Source organism: Astyanax mexicanus, chromosome 1 (genome assembly GCF_023375975.1).
Source record: "Astyanax mexicanus isolate ESR-SI-001 chromosome 1, AstMex3_surface, whole genome shotgun sequence".
NCBI classification, from domain to species: Eukaryota; Metazoa; Chordata; class Actinopteri; order Characiformes; family Acestrorhamphidae; genus Astyanax; species Astyanax mexicanus.
This window is the reverse complement of record NC_064408.1, coordinates 89053804-89070545: the sequence shown is the minus strand read 5'-3', so window position 1 is coordinate 89070545 and position 16742 is coordinate 89053804. Positions and strand designations below refer to the sequence as shown.

Below are 16742 nucleotides of genomic sequence, written 5' to 3'. Positions count from 1 at the left end.
GTTTCAAAGATTTAATTTTTTTCATTTCCACACATTAGGATCTCATTCCCACACCTTAATTATTTCGTTTCCACATCTTAATAAGTCGTGGCCACTACTAAGCATCGTTCCCATGCCTTAATTATCTCATTCCCACGCATTAGCATCTCATTCCCACACCCTAATTATTCATTCCCACGCCTAAATAAGTTGTGGCCAGTCCTTATTAATCTTGTTCCCAGTCCTTAATTATCTAATTTCCACACATTAGTATCTCTTTCCTATGCCTTAATTATTTCTTTTCTACGCCTAAAATTAGTTGTGGCTATGCCTTAGGATCTCATTCCTATGCCTTAATAAGTTGTGGCCACTCCTTACTTATCTTGTTCCTACACCTTAATTAACTCATTCCCATGCATTAGGATCTTATTGCCTTAATGTTTTCACTCCTATGCCTAAATAAGACGTGGGCACTAATTAGTTAGCTTGTTCCCATGTCTTAATTATCTCATTCCCACACCTTAATAAGTTGTGGCCTCGCATTCCTATTTTTTTTTTTTTACATGGTGTCTCCTCCGTAAATTCCTCAGTGTTTTAGGGAGGGAGCTCAGCAGCTCAAACCTCTGATGCCCCCCTGTAATAAAGTGAACTCACACACACACACACGCACACACACAGCGCGATCTACAAATCATCTCCGCCGAGGAGCCTATACAGGCTGTGTGCTGTGTAGATCGCGGGATCACCGGAGACCCGGATGGTGTATGTAGGACCGTTTCCGGGCGCAGGGCTGCATGATAGCGCGGTTTCAGTTAGACACATTTTTAAGAGTTTTACTGTTAAACTGCTGAGTAAAGATGTCCCGCGGGTCCAGCGCTGGGTTTGATCGACACATTACTATATTCTCTCCAGAGGGAAGACTCTATCAAGTAGGTGAGTGTGTAGAGAGAGTTAACGGAGCTGCTGGAGTGGAGAGAGCTCACTCTTTGTGTTTATTCTCACAGAGGAGCAACACCAGACAGGGGTAACTAACCCTAACTCTAGCTTAGCTTAGTTTAGTTTAGTTACATTAGTGCTGAACCTGGAGTGATCTTCTCTTTAGTTATTAGTCTTACTGGACTCACACAGAGCACTGTGAGTGAGTGATTAAACTCACCTGATTACATTACTTAGATATACATAGTTAACGCTAGCTAGGCTAGGTTAGCTAAGCTAAGCTAGCTGCTTCACCGGTATCTTCAGTAATGCTGAATCATACCGCTAGTATCCTATACACAAGTATACTAGCCTAGCTAAAGCTGGTTAGCTAACTAACTACTTTAAACTTTACTGTAAATCATGCATGTACATACATTTGCTTGAAATATAACTATAGTTACTTAACCTAGCTGACTAGTTAGTTAGCTGACCTAGTAAGGGTAGGATAGCTAACGCTACTTAACTTCAGTATTGATTAATTATACCGGTGTTCTTTGGCTTAGCTAGCAAGTAGCCTAGCCTAGCTAAGCTAAGCTACATGTTGAGTATTTGAGTTTTGCATTTCTTTGTACATTATTGAAAAGTTGCAACCCAGACAGACACTAATAAGAAAACTTGTTTATATACAGCTCTGGAATAAACAGACCACTTCAAAATGATCAGTATCTTTGATTTTTGCTATTTATAGGTATATGGTTGAGTAAAATGAACACTGTGGTTTTATTCTATAAACTACTGACAACATTTTTAAGTTACAAATCTAAATATTGCCCTTTAGAGCATTTATTTGCAGAAAAAGGTGAAATTACCATTTTTGAGAAATGGTCAAAATAACGAAAAAGGTAAAGTGCTTTCAGACCTCAAATAATGCAAAGAAAACAAGTTCATATTTATTTAGAAACAACAACGTTAATGTTCAGAAATCAATATTTGGTGGAATTACCCTGATTCATGCATATTGGCATGCTCTCCACAAGTCTTTCACGCTGCCTTTGGATGAAATTATTCCACTCCTGGCTTTGCTTAATACCTGGCCATCAACTGTTTAGATGGAGACCTGCAGAGTTGTAATTCTACCCACTGTGAAATTTGGTGGAGGATCGGTGATGATCTGGGGATGCTTCAGCAAGATTGGATTTGGGCAGTTTGGTTTTTGCGAATGACGCATGAATTAAGCTGCATACAAGGTTATCCTGGAAAATAAATGCATCCTTCTGCTCCAGCAATGGTCCCTAACTCTGGGAATTGTTTTTTCCCCCAGCAGGACTTTTCTCAATTCCACACAGCTAGATCAATTTAGGTAGGGATGAAGGACCACCAGATCAATACCTTGTCATGGCCAGCTCAATCTCCATACCTGAACCCCATTACAAACCTATGGCATATAATCAAGAGGAAGATGGATGGTCACAAGCCATCAAACAAAGCTAAACTGCTTGAATTTTAGCACCAGGAGTGGCATAAGTTCACACAAAAGCAGTGTAAAAGACTGGTGGAGAGCATGCAGAGACCCATGAAAGCTGCGTAAAAAAATCTGGAATTATTCTACCAATTATTGATTCTGAACTCTTCTTTAGATAAAACTTTAGTAGTATTGTTGTTTATAAATGAATATGAACTAACTGAATGCCTCTGCCATTTAAAGGAGAAATCTGGTGTGAAATTGACTTTGGTTGTAGTGTAATATGATGATGAGTATAAACTTTTGTCAAAAACCCCACCTTCATTCTCCCCAGCATTCCGAAATACAGTCCTTTTAGCCAATGCTCCCAACAGGCTTACAATGGTAGAGATAGGGGCATTTAAAACGAGGCACTGAGAACTTTGTCACCAAGTCCAGATTAATTCGACTGGCAAGCACAAACAAAAAGGCTTATCAGTCACATGAGTATTTTGACTGGTGCAACAGGATTTGGCAAAAATGCCAAGGATGGCAGAAAATAAGGAAACGCAGTTCAATCCGTCTCTGCATCTACCTATTTGTTCAGGCCAGTCAGTTGACTTATCTTGACTTCATTTCAAGTTGGCAGTGCTTGGAGAACTACCTAAAGCTTCTGTATGTATAAGCAGTCTTTGTAAATAAACTGTCTGTGCATTTACAAAGTTCTCAAGTCCATTTTACACTGGAATTCTCCTTGTAATGTTCTTAAAATTACAAAAATATTTTTTCGCAATTTCTGGGACGATCTATTTTCCGAAAAATTGACATCGTGATGGCCTAAATGTACTTTAAAAGAGTTTTTAGTAACTGTTATAATTAACAAAATGAATAAAATGATATCCACTAAGCAACGTATAATCGAGTCACCATTTTATAACATTTTATCATAAATGCTTTTCAGATATCAATAATATTGCAGGAATCATAAGTATCACAGCATAGAAATTAATCAATCAACCTTTATTTTGACTTGGATGTACATTGAGGGCAACCCTCATTTTCAGTGTAGCCGAGCATTTACAAAAACAAGGATTGACATGACAGAGAAAATAATAGCAAAATTTAATTACTGTAAAATAGCAGTAAATAAAATATTAAAATAGATAAATAAAAATAGAATTAGAATAAAAATAAAAAAATAAAATTAATGAGTATAATAAAGTATGATTTAAATAATAAAAAATAAGACTAATACAACAAAAATGAGTTAAAATAAGCTAAAACTAACTTTTACATAATACAATAAAAATACAAATAAATAAACGAACTAAAAAAATAAAAGCAATAATAATAAAAATAATAGTAATAACAATAAAAGAAAATCAAAATAAGTTAAAAAGCAATAATACAAAACTATAAAAAAATATATATATAAAATAATAATAATTACAAAAATATAAAATGATAGCAGTACATTTGGCCATTTTTCAATAAAAAAATGTGATCTGTATTTGGAGAAGGGTTCTAACTGCTCTCTTGCCTTTAACTTGCAGAATATGCATTTAAGGCCATTAACCAAGGTGGTCTCACATCAGTCGCTGTACGGGGTAAAGACTGTGCAGTTGTGGTCACGCAAAAAAAAGTTCCAGTAAGTTACATTACATTACACATGAGTATGTCTGCTAGCATATGTGTTTATTTTTAATAACTACTTATAATATTAATAACACTGATGTGTTTAGGACAAGCTTCTGGATTCTTCAACGGTCACTCATCTGTTCAGAATAACAGAAAGCATTGGCTGTGTAATGTCGGGGATGACAGGTAAAACTAGAGTTTTGATTCACTAAATACACTTAAGGGATCCATTCATTTTAAAAATCACGATTTAACTTCACTGTTTGGTACAGGTTTACTACAGTGCGGGAAAAGCAAGTTAAAAAAGAAAAACCTGTCCATTGCACCTAGTGTTTTATTGTCCCCCAGATGTAGCTGCTACAGCATGTACTGAATTAAGTCCAAACATTAGCATATTGGGTGTGTTTCTACACACACACACACACACACACACACACACACACTCAAACACACCTTACAGCAGCCCAGCAACTGAAAAAATAACAGAATGTCACAAGTATTTATTTTAATTAATATGTGGACCCTTGATACATTTCCTTATTTACCCTAATTTTGCATACCTTATATTTTACATGTAAACCTTTCTGTGATGGTGGACATGGTTAATCTGTGATTACTTTCTCTTTAAGGTCATTTGTCAATTTTTTTTTTCAGCTGACAGCAGGTCCCAGGTGCAGAGAGCACGCTATGAAGCAGCTAACTGGCAGTATAAGTATGGTTTTGAGATTCCAGTCGACATGCTTTGTAAGAGAATTGCTGACATCTCTCAAGTTTACACACAGAATGCAGAAATGAGGCCACTTGGCTGCTGTAAGTCCCCCCCCCCCCCTTTCCTCTTTAAAAGAACCTGATTTTCATCAGTATTGCACAGCCTTTCATGTTATAAAAACCTCAAATCATCAGTATGGCCTACACAAAATTTTGCAATGTCTAAGTTTAATTAAATATGTTTTAACTTCATTAGTTTATCAAACTTTAAAGGAGCATACGTTAGGTACTGAGTTTTGAGATTGCAGGTTTTCATATTGTTATGGCATTAATTTATAATTGCTCACTGTATTAAAAGCACATATCTGAACACTCGCTTACTACCGAAAGACTGTAACAAACATAACCGCTAAATAGCATAGGAGCTGTCTTGGCAAGCTTCCATTACTACTACTACAGCATTAATAATACATACTAATAAAGTTGAGGCCTTGAAATTTAAGACATTTTGAAACTTTTATAGCTGCATAACGTTTCTATTTAGAGGGTCAGTTAATACTGTATTAATAATACTGTTCTTATGTTCTGTTGAAAATGTATACTTTACTCATTGTGTTGCAAAAAAGCATAAATTATTGAAAGCCCATTATTACCCAATAGGTTTACAAACATGATGACTATAATGTAAACTTCTGACTGCTTTACAAACACAAAATTCCTAGGCTGTATATCTGAGAAATTTCCACTCTTGCTAATATAAAGTGTGCAGCATTTGCAAAATCATTAAACAAGGTTGCTGAAGTTTTCTGATCATAGAAATCCTGAATATATTTTCATTGGCAGGCATGATTGTGATTGGTTTGGATGAAGAATATGGACCCCAGGTGTATAAGTGCGACCCAGCAGGCTATTACTGCGGCTTCAAGGCCACTGCAGCTGGGGTCAAACAGACTGAAGCCATCAGCTTCCTGGAGAAGAAAGTGAAGAAAAAACATGATTGGACCTTTGAGCAAACAATTGAGGTACAATATAGCATGGTTTACATAATTGTTTTGGACAAAAATCTCATTGGTACAGTGTCCCCCCCCCCCCCCCCCCCCCGTTACTTTAAACATAGTCTTACTTTATACATGTTTGATGTCTGAAGTAATGTCAGTATACACCTCATCATCTAGCATGTGCTGTCTGCATGCCTAAATCACCACACAATACTTGAAATAAAAGGATCCTTTGTAGACTTGCTGGTGTCCCCTCAACTTTTTTCCTTTTGTCTTGCAGACGGCCATCAGCTGTCTGTCTACGGTGCTTTCCATTGATTTCAAGCCATCTGAGCTGGAAGTGGGCATTATTACAGCAGATGACCCCAAATTCAGGTCAGTTAAAGCAGATATTCATCAGTGTTTTCTAATAATCGAATTTAAATGTAAAATAATGATCATGTTTTTTTTTGTACCAGATATTTTGCCAGTTCTTAACACACTTAAGTATACCATAGCATGTGTGTTAAAGTTAGAATTCACAGATTCTATTCAGATGTTTCTATTCCCATCAAGTTAGTACACAGTAAGAGAAAATGTATTATAAAGAGACAGAAACAGGGGTGTCAGAACAATGTCGCAGGTAAACCAGAAGGAAATCTGAGTGACAGTTTATTGGATCTGCAGCAGCAGCTGCACCTGGAAGTAGGAACAGAAACACCTATGTACTTTTGATTAAATAGACACATTTATGCATAAAACCTTAAACCTTTTTCTTCCTATTTCCTCCTCAAGCATTAAAAATACTTCCTGGGTGTCTTCAGCACTACAAACTATAAGTAATTAAACTGTGAATAGTTTATTGTAATTATGTACTTATGGTGATTTTATGTGACTGTGTCTTTTCCAAGTATTGATCGCCACTTTTAAATCTGACACATTGGAATTCCCTAGATAATGCTAAACAACTTTCCTGTGAAGTGTAAAAGCACCAACAGGTATTTTCATATTAAAATAATTTGTATATGTTTGCAGCTGAATCAATTTGATGTTTTTTATGGATATTTGATTATTGAAAATGAATATGGTTTTCTCCCTTTGTTTTCTATAGTTATATAAAAATTTAGATGATTAATGGTGATCTGCCTTGTTATTATTGATTGATTGTTCTATTATCATTATTATTTGTTGTAGTAGTAGTAGTATTTGCAGACTTTCCATTGTTTCCAGAGTTACCTAGGTGTCTCAGGGGTAAGGGAGAACTCATGTTCAACCTGAGAGGTTTCAGAGTCATGAAGTGTAATCACTCTAATAGCTGACGTTCGATGGCTTTAAGCCACAGTGTACAGAAATCACCAGACAAGGAACATCTAGGCAGAAAGTAAGGCTACTTCAGTGAAATATGGCATGTGAAATAAACCAAACCACAATGAGAAGTCACTTCAGGAGTTGGCCAATTAAAAAAATCTGAGCTGCATCGTAGAGTTGCTCTGGTGGCTAGCTTGGGAAAACATTCAAGCTGTGGTGTAGGCCTGGACAATAATTCGATATCGGTATTTATCGCGATAAGAAATGTTTCAATAACGGTGATATCAGTTTTGTGGTATATCGATATGTATTAGAATCACGGACAGGCGTTTTTTACTGGCGTCAGCTCGCCCCAGAGCTCAACACGTTCAGCCCCCGTAGCTGGGCTACGTCAGTGCGTGATGACGTAACCACACAGGCACGTAGCCAAATAAGCTAGGCTAGGCTAGGCAAGGCTAGGTTAAAATGGCTAGGCTCGGGTCCGCTTCGCTACTCAGCACATATGTCTCGCGCTGGAGCCAAACAGAGCCGGGACGAGCGGATCCAAGGCTAAGGTAGACTTGATTCGGTCGGCCCCGGATCCTCGAGGCCGGCCGCGGGTCCGCTCGCTCGGCTGCGGGTCCTCGAGGCCGGCCGCGGGCCCGCTCCCTTGCCGCTTTGCTGCAAATTGTGCCGGAGAGTGCAGCCGACCAGCAGCGGTAATGTTAATACATCTAATCTGTTCCACCACCTCAAGCAACTCCACTACATACAATATTTTTCTTATACTGACTGAAGCACTTTTATAGCTTATGTTGTAACTAAGTTATTCATAGTTGATAGAGCCTGTAGGTTTGTTTATTTGACGGGAAAATATTGTTGCTTTTATGTATATAAAGGCTTCTTGTATTCTATATCTTAGTTGAAACACTTGTTTTAGTCTGTTAAATTTGTTCACAAAGAATAAGAAGCTCTGCTTCTGTTGTAATTTAAAGTTATTTTTATTGGTAATAGTTATATAGGCTTATGTTTGACAGGGATGTCATGTTATCATTTTGCTATATGCAAATAATATTGAGCATTCATTTATTTTGACTACTTTTATTTCTAAAGTATTAAAGTTTTTGTGAAAGGAGGTTTCAAAGTCTTAAATTAAATTTTCAGACAGTAGTAGGTACAGATTTCCATTAGATAGATAGATAGATAGATAGATAGATAGATAGATAGATAGATAGATAGATAGATAGATAGATGTGCATATACTGAGGGGATCTGATGCCAGCAATACAAAAAGTGCAAATACACAGTTATATAATAATTTAAATTCGCAGTGCTGCAGGGATTGCAGGGCTTCTTAGCAGTTTTCTGAGGCCTTCAAAGTATTTATATCAATATCGAAATTATATCGTATCGACCGAAATTTAAGGAATATATCGTGATATAAATTTTGTCCATATCGTCCAGCACTACTGTGGTGTAAACTTTTTTTGTTACGGCTAATAGCTGGACCTAAAGTTTTAAAGCTGAGATGGAAACATCTAGACTGGAAATATTAGAACCATGTAGAAACAGACAATGCAAAATGGTATTAATGTTTTTATTTAGATGTGCTGCATTAAATCTAGTTAAACATGACTGACTTCATGATTTTAAAAGAAAAGTGCGGTTGGTCAGTTTTATTCTTTTAAGTACCGCTATGCACAGTACGCTTAGAAAAGCGTATTGTTACTGGATTACGGGATCTAACAGAATAATAGTGAGTTTTGTATAGTCCCCCCTGACTGATAAGACCTTTGCATACTTTCAATCCTTTACCATATACTGTCTTTTGTGGGAACCACTGCTGATGATATGGGAAGTGAGTGGGGCTTAAGCTATTTACCTATCCACATTCACGCTTATTGTAGCTTATTGTGTCACTAAAATGCAATGTAAAATGTCCTTCAATTCACTGCTAAACAAATGCATATCACATTGCACACTACTGTAAAATAATAACTTATATATAACTTCCTTCTCTCTCTGCTGTGTTTCAGGATTCTCACCGAGTCAGAAGTGGACACACACTTGGTGTCTCTGTCTGAGCGAGACTGAGCTCCTGTAAAGCTTTAGATGTGTAGGTTCATGTTCTAGAGTGATGCAAACTGTGTTCCCGTGTAGATTTCCCCCCTGTTGAATTAAAGATGGTTTTGGAGAAAAAAAAATGACTGTATCTTATGTTTTTTGTAGCTTTTGCTATCCACAAAACATGCGATTATTGTTATTATTATTATTATTATTATTATGATTTGTTTATGATTAAGACCTATTTTTAACACACACCTGATGTTTTTGTCTTTTTGCCTAATAATGCTCATTGCTTATAAACTTTAAAATGAGAAAAATAAGAAAATTTGATATATTTCTCCTGGTGTCTTAAACATTTAAAATTTATATTGGTTTGTGTATGTATGCAAGCAAGCCAGAAACACTATTCAGAATGTTCTTTGAGCAAAAACAAACCATTGTAACTTGTGCATGAAAAGGTGGAGCTAAACTGCTGATGCATTATATTTGTAGAAATATGAATGTGTTGGTTTATTGGCCTCATTAAATTGGTTGTTCAGTCTAGTTTCCAAAAATGGTCTTGGGCATGGGTGCCCAATGTCCGACCTCAGGGCCAAATGAGGGTGTGGACAGGGATTATTTGGCCTGCAACACGTAATATTGCATTATTATGCTTTTGTTTTTCATAGTTAGAATGGGAAAACAGTCCTTATGGTTCATTCTGGCCCCCTTTGTACACCACTTGTCCAAATGGTGTGTTTTAAGTCCTTTAATGTAGTATATATAAATTTAGAAGTGCTTTTATATTCTGGATGCTTGTTTAACAAGGTCTTTTTGAGTGAAATCTTGTTCTGCCACTGCCAGATATACTTATTATTTTAAGCTGAATGATACGTTAGGGGATACCATTTGTTGCATCAGGTACTGAAGTTTAATTAATTCTGCTTCTCCATCTCATCAGTTTTTTTTTTTTTTACAAGAGTCAGAATTAGCTATGGCAGTGTTATATTCATTATGGATCCGTAAAAAGAAACAGGTTGTTTGTGTGATAATCTTGAACTGAACTGCTTTTACCATAATGTGACATAAAACTGTTTCACTGCTTTAGGAAATGAAAATAGAAGTACCGTGTGTAGGAGTTCCCCAAGGAGTCATATACGACAGTTTCCTTTAAATTTACATCTTATCCTCGTGACTTACCTGCTTTAGCAGTCCCTTAGGGAAGCAGAACATTTTGTTTTAAATCAGATGTAGCCATAAACTGTAACTCAGTGCAGAGCTATTGGACATCTCTGGAATCTCATTTTTCTCTATTAACAAACGAGTCACAAAGGACCCATCTTTTTCTGTTCCAAACCACTTTCAAGTTATTGAAAAACAACTATTTTACACCACATAAAGCTATTATAATGATAAGCTCTGATAGTCATATTAAGAGTAATTAAGACAATTACTAAAATTATCAATAATAGTAATAGCAGTACAATATCTTAAGATGCGTTTTCTGATTTTCATTTGTCAGTTTGCTTGATGTTATGATTTCTGTGAAATTTTGTGCTTTAATTGAAACTGAGGCCAAACCAGTCCACACTAATAGGCCACCATAGAAAAAATATATATGTAAGTAGTATTAGGTGCATTAGTATACCAAGGTGTTGAAAGTTCATAAACGTTTTATGTTCGTTTACTGACATAGAGCTACTGGTGTAAAATCGCCTGAGACATAGATAAAGATGAACTCAAGCTGGAATTCACCTCCTAGCATGTGACTGCATGATGATGCATAGCTGCTTCCCTAAATAGTTTTCCCCTTTGGACTATATAGTCATTCTAATGAGAACAAAGCTGTGGAATTCCCCTAAGAATGGCCAACTAATTCCTTAAATCCCAAAAAGGAAAAGATAAAAATCCTTTGTTGATGCTTTTCATGTGTTCCTTGCGTAAGATAGTGTATATATACAATTCAATTTAATAAAATTATATATATATATAAAACTAAGTAAATTTGTGCTGCACGATATCATACATTTTGAATCGTGTCGATATTTTTTATTGGATTGGATGCGTCATGTGTGGTAACGCCATAAAACACTACTTGTGGTCCTTCATTTGACCCAACTTACAATAAAATGAACTACATTTCCATGAATTAAGAGGAAACCCCACATTTATGAAAACCATCGGGGAACTTTTTCTGAAAATGAGTCACATGACCCACCTCTACAAACATAAGGAATCAGAGTCTGTCGACTGATGACATCTAAATGACTCACGGCCTCCGCTAAGGAAACGATACTGTGTACAATACGTAATCAGGGATTTTCTTCTCTTGGCAAGTACGGTAAAGCTCAAGTCATCTATTTAAACTTTTCCACCAGAGTTGTAATTTACATGTACTTACAAAGATTTCTCAACACAGAAAAATTTAGGGGCTGGCCTTTATGAGAACATCAGTGTACAGTGTACTGTTTGGTTTCTAAAGAGCAAAGCAAAAAAAGTAAAACTCCCACAGGATAAAAGGAATGTTAATTTTTTAATTTAAAATCCTTTGTAGTCATACACAGAAATAAACATGATTTACAATAGTGTCATTTTAAATATTTACATAGTACAAAAATATATATATCTTTTTTTCTTTTTTTTTTACAATATGATACATTTACTATTCAGATACAGTCACTAGCGATTTTATTGTCGGGGTTTTATGAGAGGTAATTTATCATAATGATCCCCTGGGTGCTTGACGCTGTTTTCAGTCTCGTGTCTCTGGTCCGGTCTCCCTTTGTTGCATGCTCTAGTCCCAGCGGGCTTTCGGAGGGCTCATCGTTCTCCACATGGCCTTGCTTACGAGCATTAGCTGCCATTTGCATTGCTTCATGAAAAAAATAGTCCTGTCTGTTTTTTCATTGTTTCACTTCCCACCAAACTGAAAGTCATCGTACATCTGTGAAGAAGAGCAGAGAAATAAGTTAATCAACCAGTTCAGTTTCTATTTTGATGATATTTGCTTTATCATTTGTTCTATATATAATGTATGAGAAATATCTCAAACTTACACATTCGTCCTCAGACATTGACTCCTCTTCGCTCTCCTCGTTCTCGCTCTCAGGCAGCTCTCTCAAGTTCTGGGCTGTTCTCTCATACAAGTGTTGCCGGATCTCACTGTTATGCCGGCCGAAAGTCAGGTGGTATGGCGTGTACCCGCCGTAGGTCAGGCTGTTGGCGTCAGCACCCAGGGCAATCAGCTGGTGCACCAAAGGGAGATTCTGGAGGTCTACAGCCAGATGCAGAGACGTCCGGCCACTACACTGCTCCTGAAAGGAAAATGAACAAGAACATGTTAGTTCACTTTATTGAGAAAATGCAAGGAGTAGGCTTGGAAACCAGGTATAAAACTGTGTTGGATATTGGATAGCTTGGAGAAACGTACCTTTGCATTAATGTCAGCACCTAGTTGGACAAGGTTCTCCACCATTGAAAGATAGCTGTAGATTGAGGCTATGTGGAGACACGTGTGTCCTGTAATGAAAAAGGGACAAAAAAACTGATGAGACACTATTATATACTGTTATTATTATTGAGAAAGTATTTGTATATTAGAGTACATATTTGTATGTATATAATGTTGTAGGTTTCTGTAATGTTAAAATGAAAGTACCATTGTAATTTGAGAAGGAGAGGATGGAGCGGAGGTGTTGTGTGTTGATCTGTGTGAGCACTGAGAAGCAGGTCATGGAGCCTCTCTTGCACGCGATGTGAAGTGCTGTGTTCCCATTGTCATCTACCAACCGGGGGTCACAGCCGGCCTTTAGTAGCCTCTCCACAATGTGAGGCTGTTCTGTGATTACGGCCAGATGAAGTGCCGTCTGCAGAAGAAAAAGGGAAACGGTTTGAGTTGAAAAAGTCAGTTGAGTTTTTTTTATTATTCTATTTTTTTTACATTTCAGTTTCAGTGCAGGATTTTTTTTAGTTGACAATTACCTGTCTCTGGTTGTTCTGCCTGTTCAAGAAGGGGTCTTTGATTGACTGGCTTATGATCTGGATGGCATAATCTTTTGCTTCGTGTATGACTGCAAGATGAAGGTACCTGGAAAAATAAAAGGTGGGGGAGGTGAGGTGAGTGGGTGTTACTCAGAATTCAAACAGGACAAGAATACCAGCAAGAGGAAGTGGGTTTAGAGACAGAAAGGGCTGAGCAGTCAGGCATTTCGCAACAGTGGACTTTTTCTTGAAGGTTATTTCCACCACGATCTGATGCGTTATGTACGCTTGGCTGCGTGCCAGGGACTTTCCCACTGACTCGCTAGCGCCCCCCGTGTTAGGTGTATGCAATTGACGCCTGTTTCCTTAGTTTTTGATGACCACATAAATCGCATGCAAATAAAATAAAATAGTTTTCAGCGATTTTAGAGCCAGTGCACAATTTATTATCATGCATGCGTTTGTTTTGTGTTAAATTTCCCATTCCACCTTAGATAGTGCAGCACAAGTAGAAGGGGAAATTCAGATATAGCTACAATGATTTGAAATGAAGATATTAAAAAAGCAGATAGAGGGTGTAAAAAAATTAAAAAGTTAAACTTACGTGTCTCCGTCCTCTGTGAGCACGCTCTTCCAGGCTTCTTCGCACGAGAACGAGTTTCGGTCCACATCTGAGGAAGACACCACCAGTTGGTTCATGTCCTCCACTATCCTGTTGTACTCTTCGCTGTTCAGTGAATCCACCCCGCTGTCGAAGCGGTCCTCCACCTGCTGCATTTTGCCCTGTTTGGGCTCCATGTGCTGAAAGTAATCCATATGGCTCGTCCTGTGGTACTCCATGGTCGAGGGAGCGAGCGCTGCGCGTGCTGTGAAGAACAGTGTGTGAAGTGAACTGAGGGGAGGAGGCGGCGCGCGCTGCTTATATGTATGTATCTCTGAGCTGTGGGGATTTCCAGCTTGCGAGGGATCTAAACGGCTTTAGACCAGCAGGGGAACTCAGTGCGGGGTTTTATTCACAGAATTTCCCTTTAATGAGTCCGCAAAGTAAGAATGAAAATCTGTATTTTCCTATTACACACAGCAGAACAACCTGCATTCCCAGCCTGACTGAATATAACGTTACTGCATGAATGAGACGCCCTCTCTCCACTGCCTTCAGCAGTCTAGATTCTTTCTATGCATCTGTGTTTATTTACTGATGTATATGTAATTAATTAAAATAAATGAATGTAATCACTTTGTATTCATTTTTATCGATTAGTATGGTAATAAAATAAATTATTCATATAATTATGCAGTCTTAACTTTATTAATTTGTTTATTTAAATCAAATTATTATAATCGTGTGATTACAAAATGTGTGTTCATTTATATACATTATTATGGTAATATAAGCTAAGATAATCTTGTATTACTAACACAGTGGGAAAATTAAAGCAAACTGACAGCATGGCACACAAAAGAATTAGGACAAACTAGGTATTAGGATATAAACATATACATATAAATAACATAAGTATCAAAAAAAATATATATATATATAAAAAACAATAAATTCATATTGCACATGTAGACACTGCACGTTGTTTTGGTGTATTTAAAGAAAATGCTTTCTATAGGTGTATGATGAAAGTGCATGTAGTGGAAGTGTATAGTGTGAAGTAACAAAATATATGCTGCATAAATACACAATATACAGTATATATGTGGTGATCCGTATACTCAGTATACGCACATTTATGCAAACCCACACATACACATGTATGAACAGTTTAGTTGCAGCAATACAAGTATACAATAAGTATATGCATTGCAATTATATCATTATATTTGAATGATCCACACAATACATTACAGTAATATTACTGCAAAGCTTAGCAATATATTACTATAACATAGTATATAACTCTACTGGAATGATAGTAGATAATACTGCATAGTAATATAAAATATATAACAGTACATTGTTTTTTTTTTATTAAACAATAGCTGTCTGTAAATTAAATCGATGTACAAAATAAAGCTGTATGCCAATTTACTATTTTTTACAAATTCTATTAAATGTGTAATACACCCAAACCAAAGTAGTAGTGCGTAGCTGGAAATAACAGAGTTTTGGAATTACATTACAATATGGTATTTTTGAAAAAGTACACTTGTACATTTGATGTAAGTTCTTGCAGAAGTTTAGCCTTGCTCTTTGACCTTCTTTTTGTGCTTAACGCTCCAGTACATGTTCTGTCATGTGACAGGAACAAAAAACCTCACATTTCATAAGAGAAGTTGAATGGTGTCAGTAGGAAAAAGCTACTGAAGAGTTGAGTGTGTTCAAAGAGAGTGAAACATGGAAGGCCCCTCACCCGGGGGTTTATGGTGTTCTTCTGTGACTTTGTTGGGGCACTCCCTGCAAAAACACCTACTGGCAGCCTTCCTGATAGGGTCTAGCAAATTTTAACAATTTTCCACACACTGTCATTCCCTATGTGTTTCTCCTGGCTTTTGTGTGAATATTCTACAGAGAGCCATGCGGTTACTGAAATAAGGGTAAAGTGCATCAGAGAAGGCTAGCAGTTGTGGCATAGCAAATAAAGTCACATGCAGTACATTTCACCAAAGGTACATAAGTACTGTACATACGGAATAGCTGTGTTGACATAATACATTTTATTATGTGTTAATGCTGTACAGTGATGGGTCAATATCAGTATAATGTATCTGCAGCAAAATTGTTTCGATTTCATTTATTTTTTTTATTTATTTATAATGTAGCCATCTAGCTGTTTTTGCTTTAGTTAATTTAATAAAAAATATTAAGCTCTTTATACATGTCTAAAAATTGTCCACTCTGTCATTTGGGATACATACCCCTTTACAAAAGTTACTTTTTACATCAGTACATCAGCAACTTTTATGCTTTTTTTCAATAGAAGACAACTGCTGCATGCAATCAGCAATAACTATTACTAATGATATTTTCTTCACCCTTTCTTGTGGTTAAACATAATTGTACCAATATGCTGTAAAATATCAAGATAATTAAAATAGTGTTAGGAAGCATAAACCATTTAAAATGTTTGCCAGTTTAGATCAACCACTTTTTTTTTAATCAAATGCAATTTTTTGCTAAAATTGTCCAAATTGTCAATGTTGTGCAGCTTGTCATGACAAGGTGGAAGCATGATGATGACAGGAAATAAAAAGGGAAAATAATAAAAAATAATAAATAGTCAAACAGTTAAAAGCACTACAAAAAAAAGGGACTGTATTTTGATAATGGCCTTAAATCAACCTAAAATCAGTGTACTGCTGGTTTTAGATCTTTTACACCAGGGGTGTTCATTCCTGATCCTGATGAAGGGTTAGCTCCTGGTGTTGGTGATAGTGAGGGGTGTTGTTCAGCCCTGCCCTGAGCAGATGTGCTGAAAAGAAAGAGAGACAGAAAGAAACTTCTCAGGGAAACTCCTCTTGTGTAACTAAAATGAGTTTGCGTGAGATGGCCCAAACAACCTGTCTGTTTATGACATTTGTACTGCGAACCACTCAACCTGTGTTTACAAGAGGGAGGAGGGCCGTTGCTACAGCAACCTCAGTAGCTCAGCTTGCGATACTGTGACACATACACACACAGTCTGAGGCTGAGAGGTCACACCCAGTCGTGTGACGTAACAGTGCTTTTCCGTGTGTGTATGTGTGTGACACATTCCTGCAGACTCAGATCAGACAGGAGATCCGAGAGTGTGTTCTTGTGAATTCCACACATTCTTTGG

The 16742-nt window shown here is 36.9% G+C and overlaps 2 protein-coding genes across 2 annotated transcripts; one reads left to right on the top strand and one right to left on the bottom strand.

Annotated features, from left to right (window-relative positions):
* Positions 1-677: 677 nt before the first annotated feature.
* On the top strand, positions 678-9152 carry LOC103039316 (proteasome subunit alpha type-6). The gene is made up of 7 exons (XM_007252960.4): positions 678-912; positions 3892-3986; positions 4081-4162; positions 4631-4786; positions 5528-5706; positions 5963-6057; positions 8985-9152. The coding sequence occupies exons 1-7, from the start codon at positions 837-839 to the stop codon at positions 9040-9042; spliced, it is 741 nt and encodes a 246-aa protein (XP_007253022.1). The 5' UTR covers positions 678-836; the 3' UTR covers positions 9043-9152.
* Positions 9153-11508: 2356 nt separating this feature from the next.
* Positions 11509-13895, bottom strand: nfkbiaa (nuclear factor of kappa light polypeptide gene enhancer in B-cells inhibitor, alpha a). The gene is made up of 6 exons (XM_007252956.4): positions 13580-13895; positions 12976-13081; positions 12653-12860; positions 12425-12513; positions 12051-12308; positions 11509-11938 (listed from the first exon to the last, which is right to left on the bottom strand). Exons 1-6 carry the CDS (start codon positions 13813-13815, stop codon positions 11906-11908), a joined length of 930 nt encoding a protein of 309 aa, XP_007253018.2. The 5' UTR covers positions 13816-13895; the 3' UTR covers positions 11509-11905.
* Positions 13896-16742: the final 2847 nt, after the last annotated feature.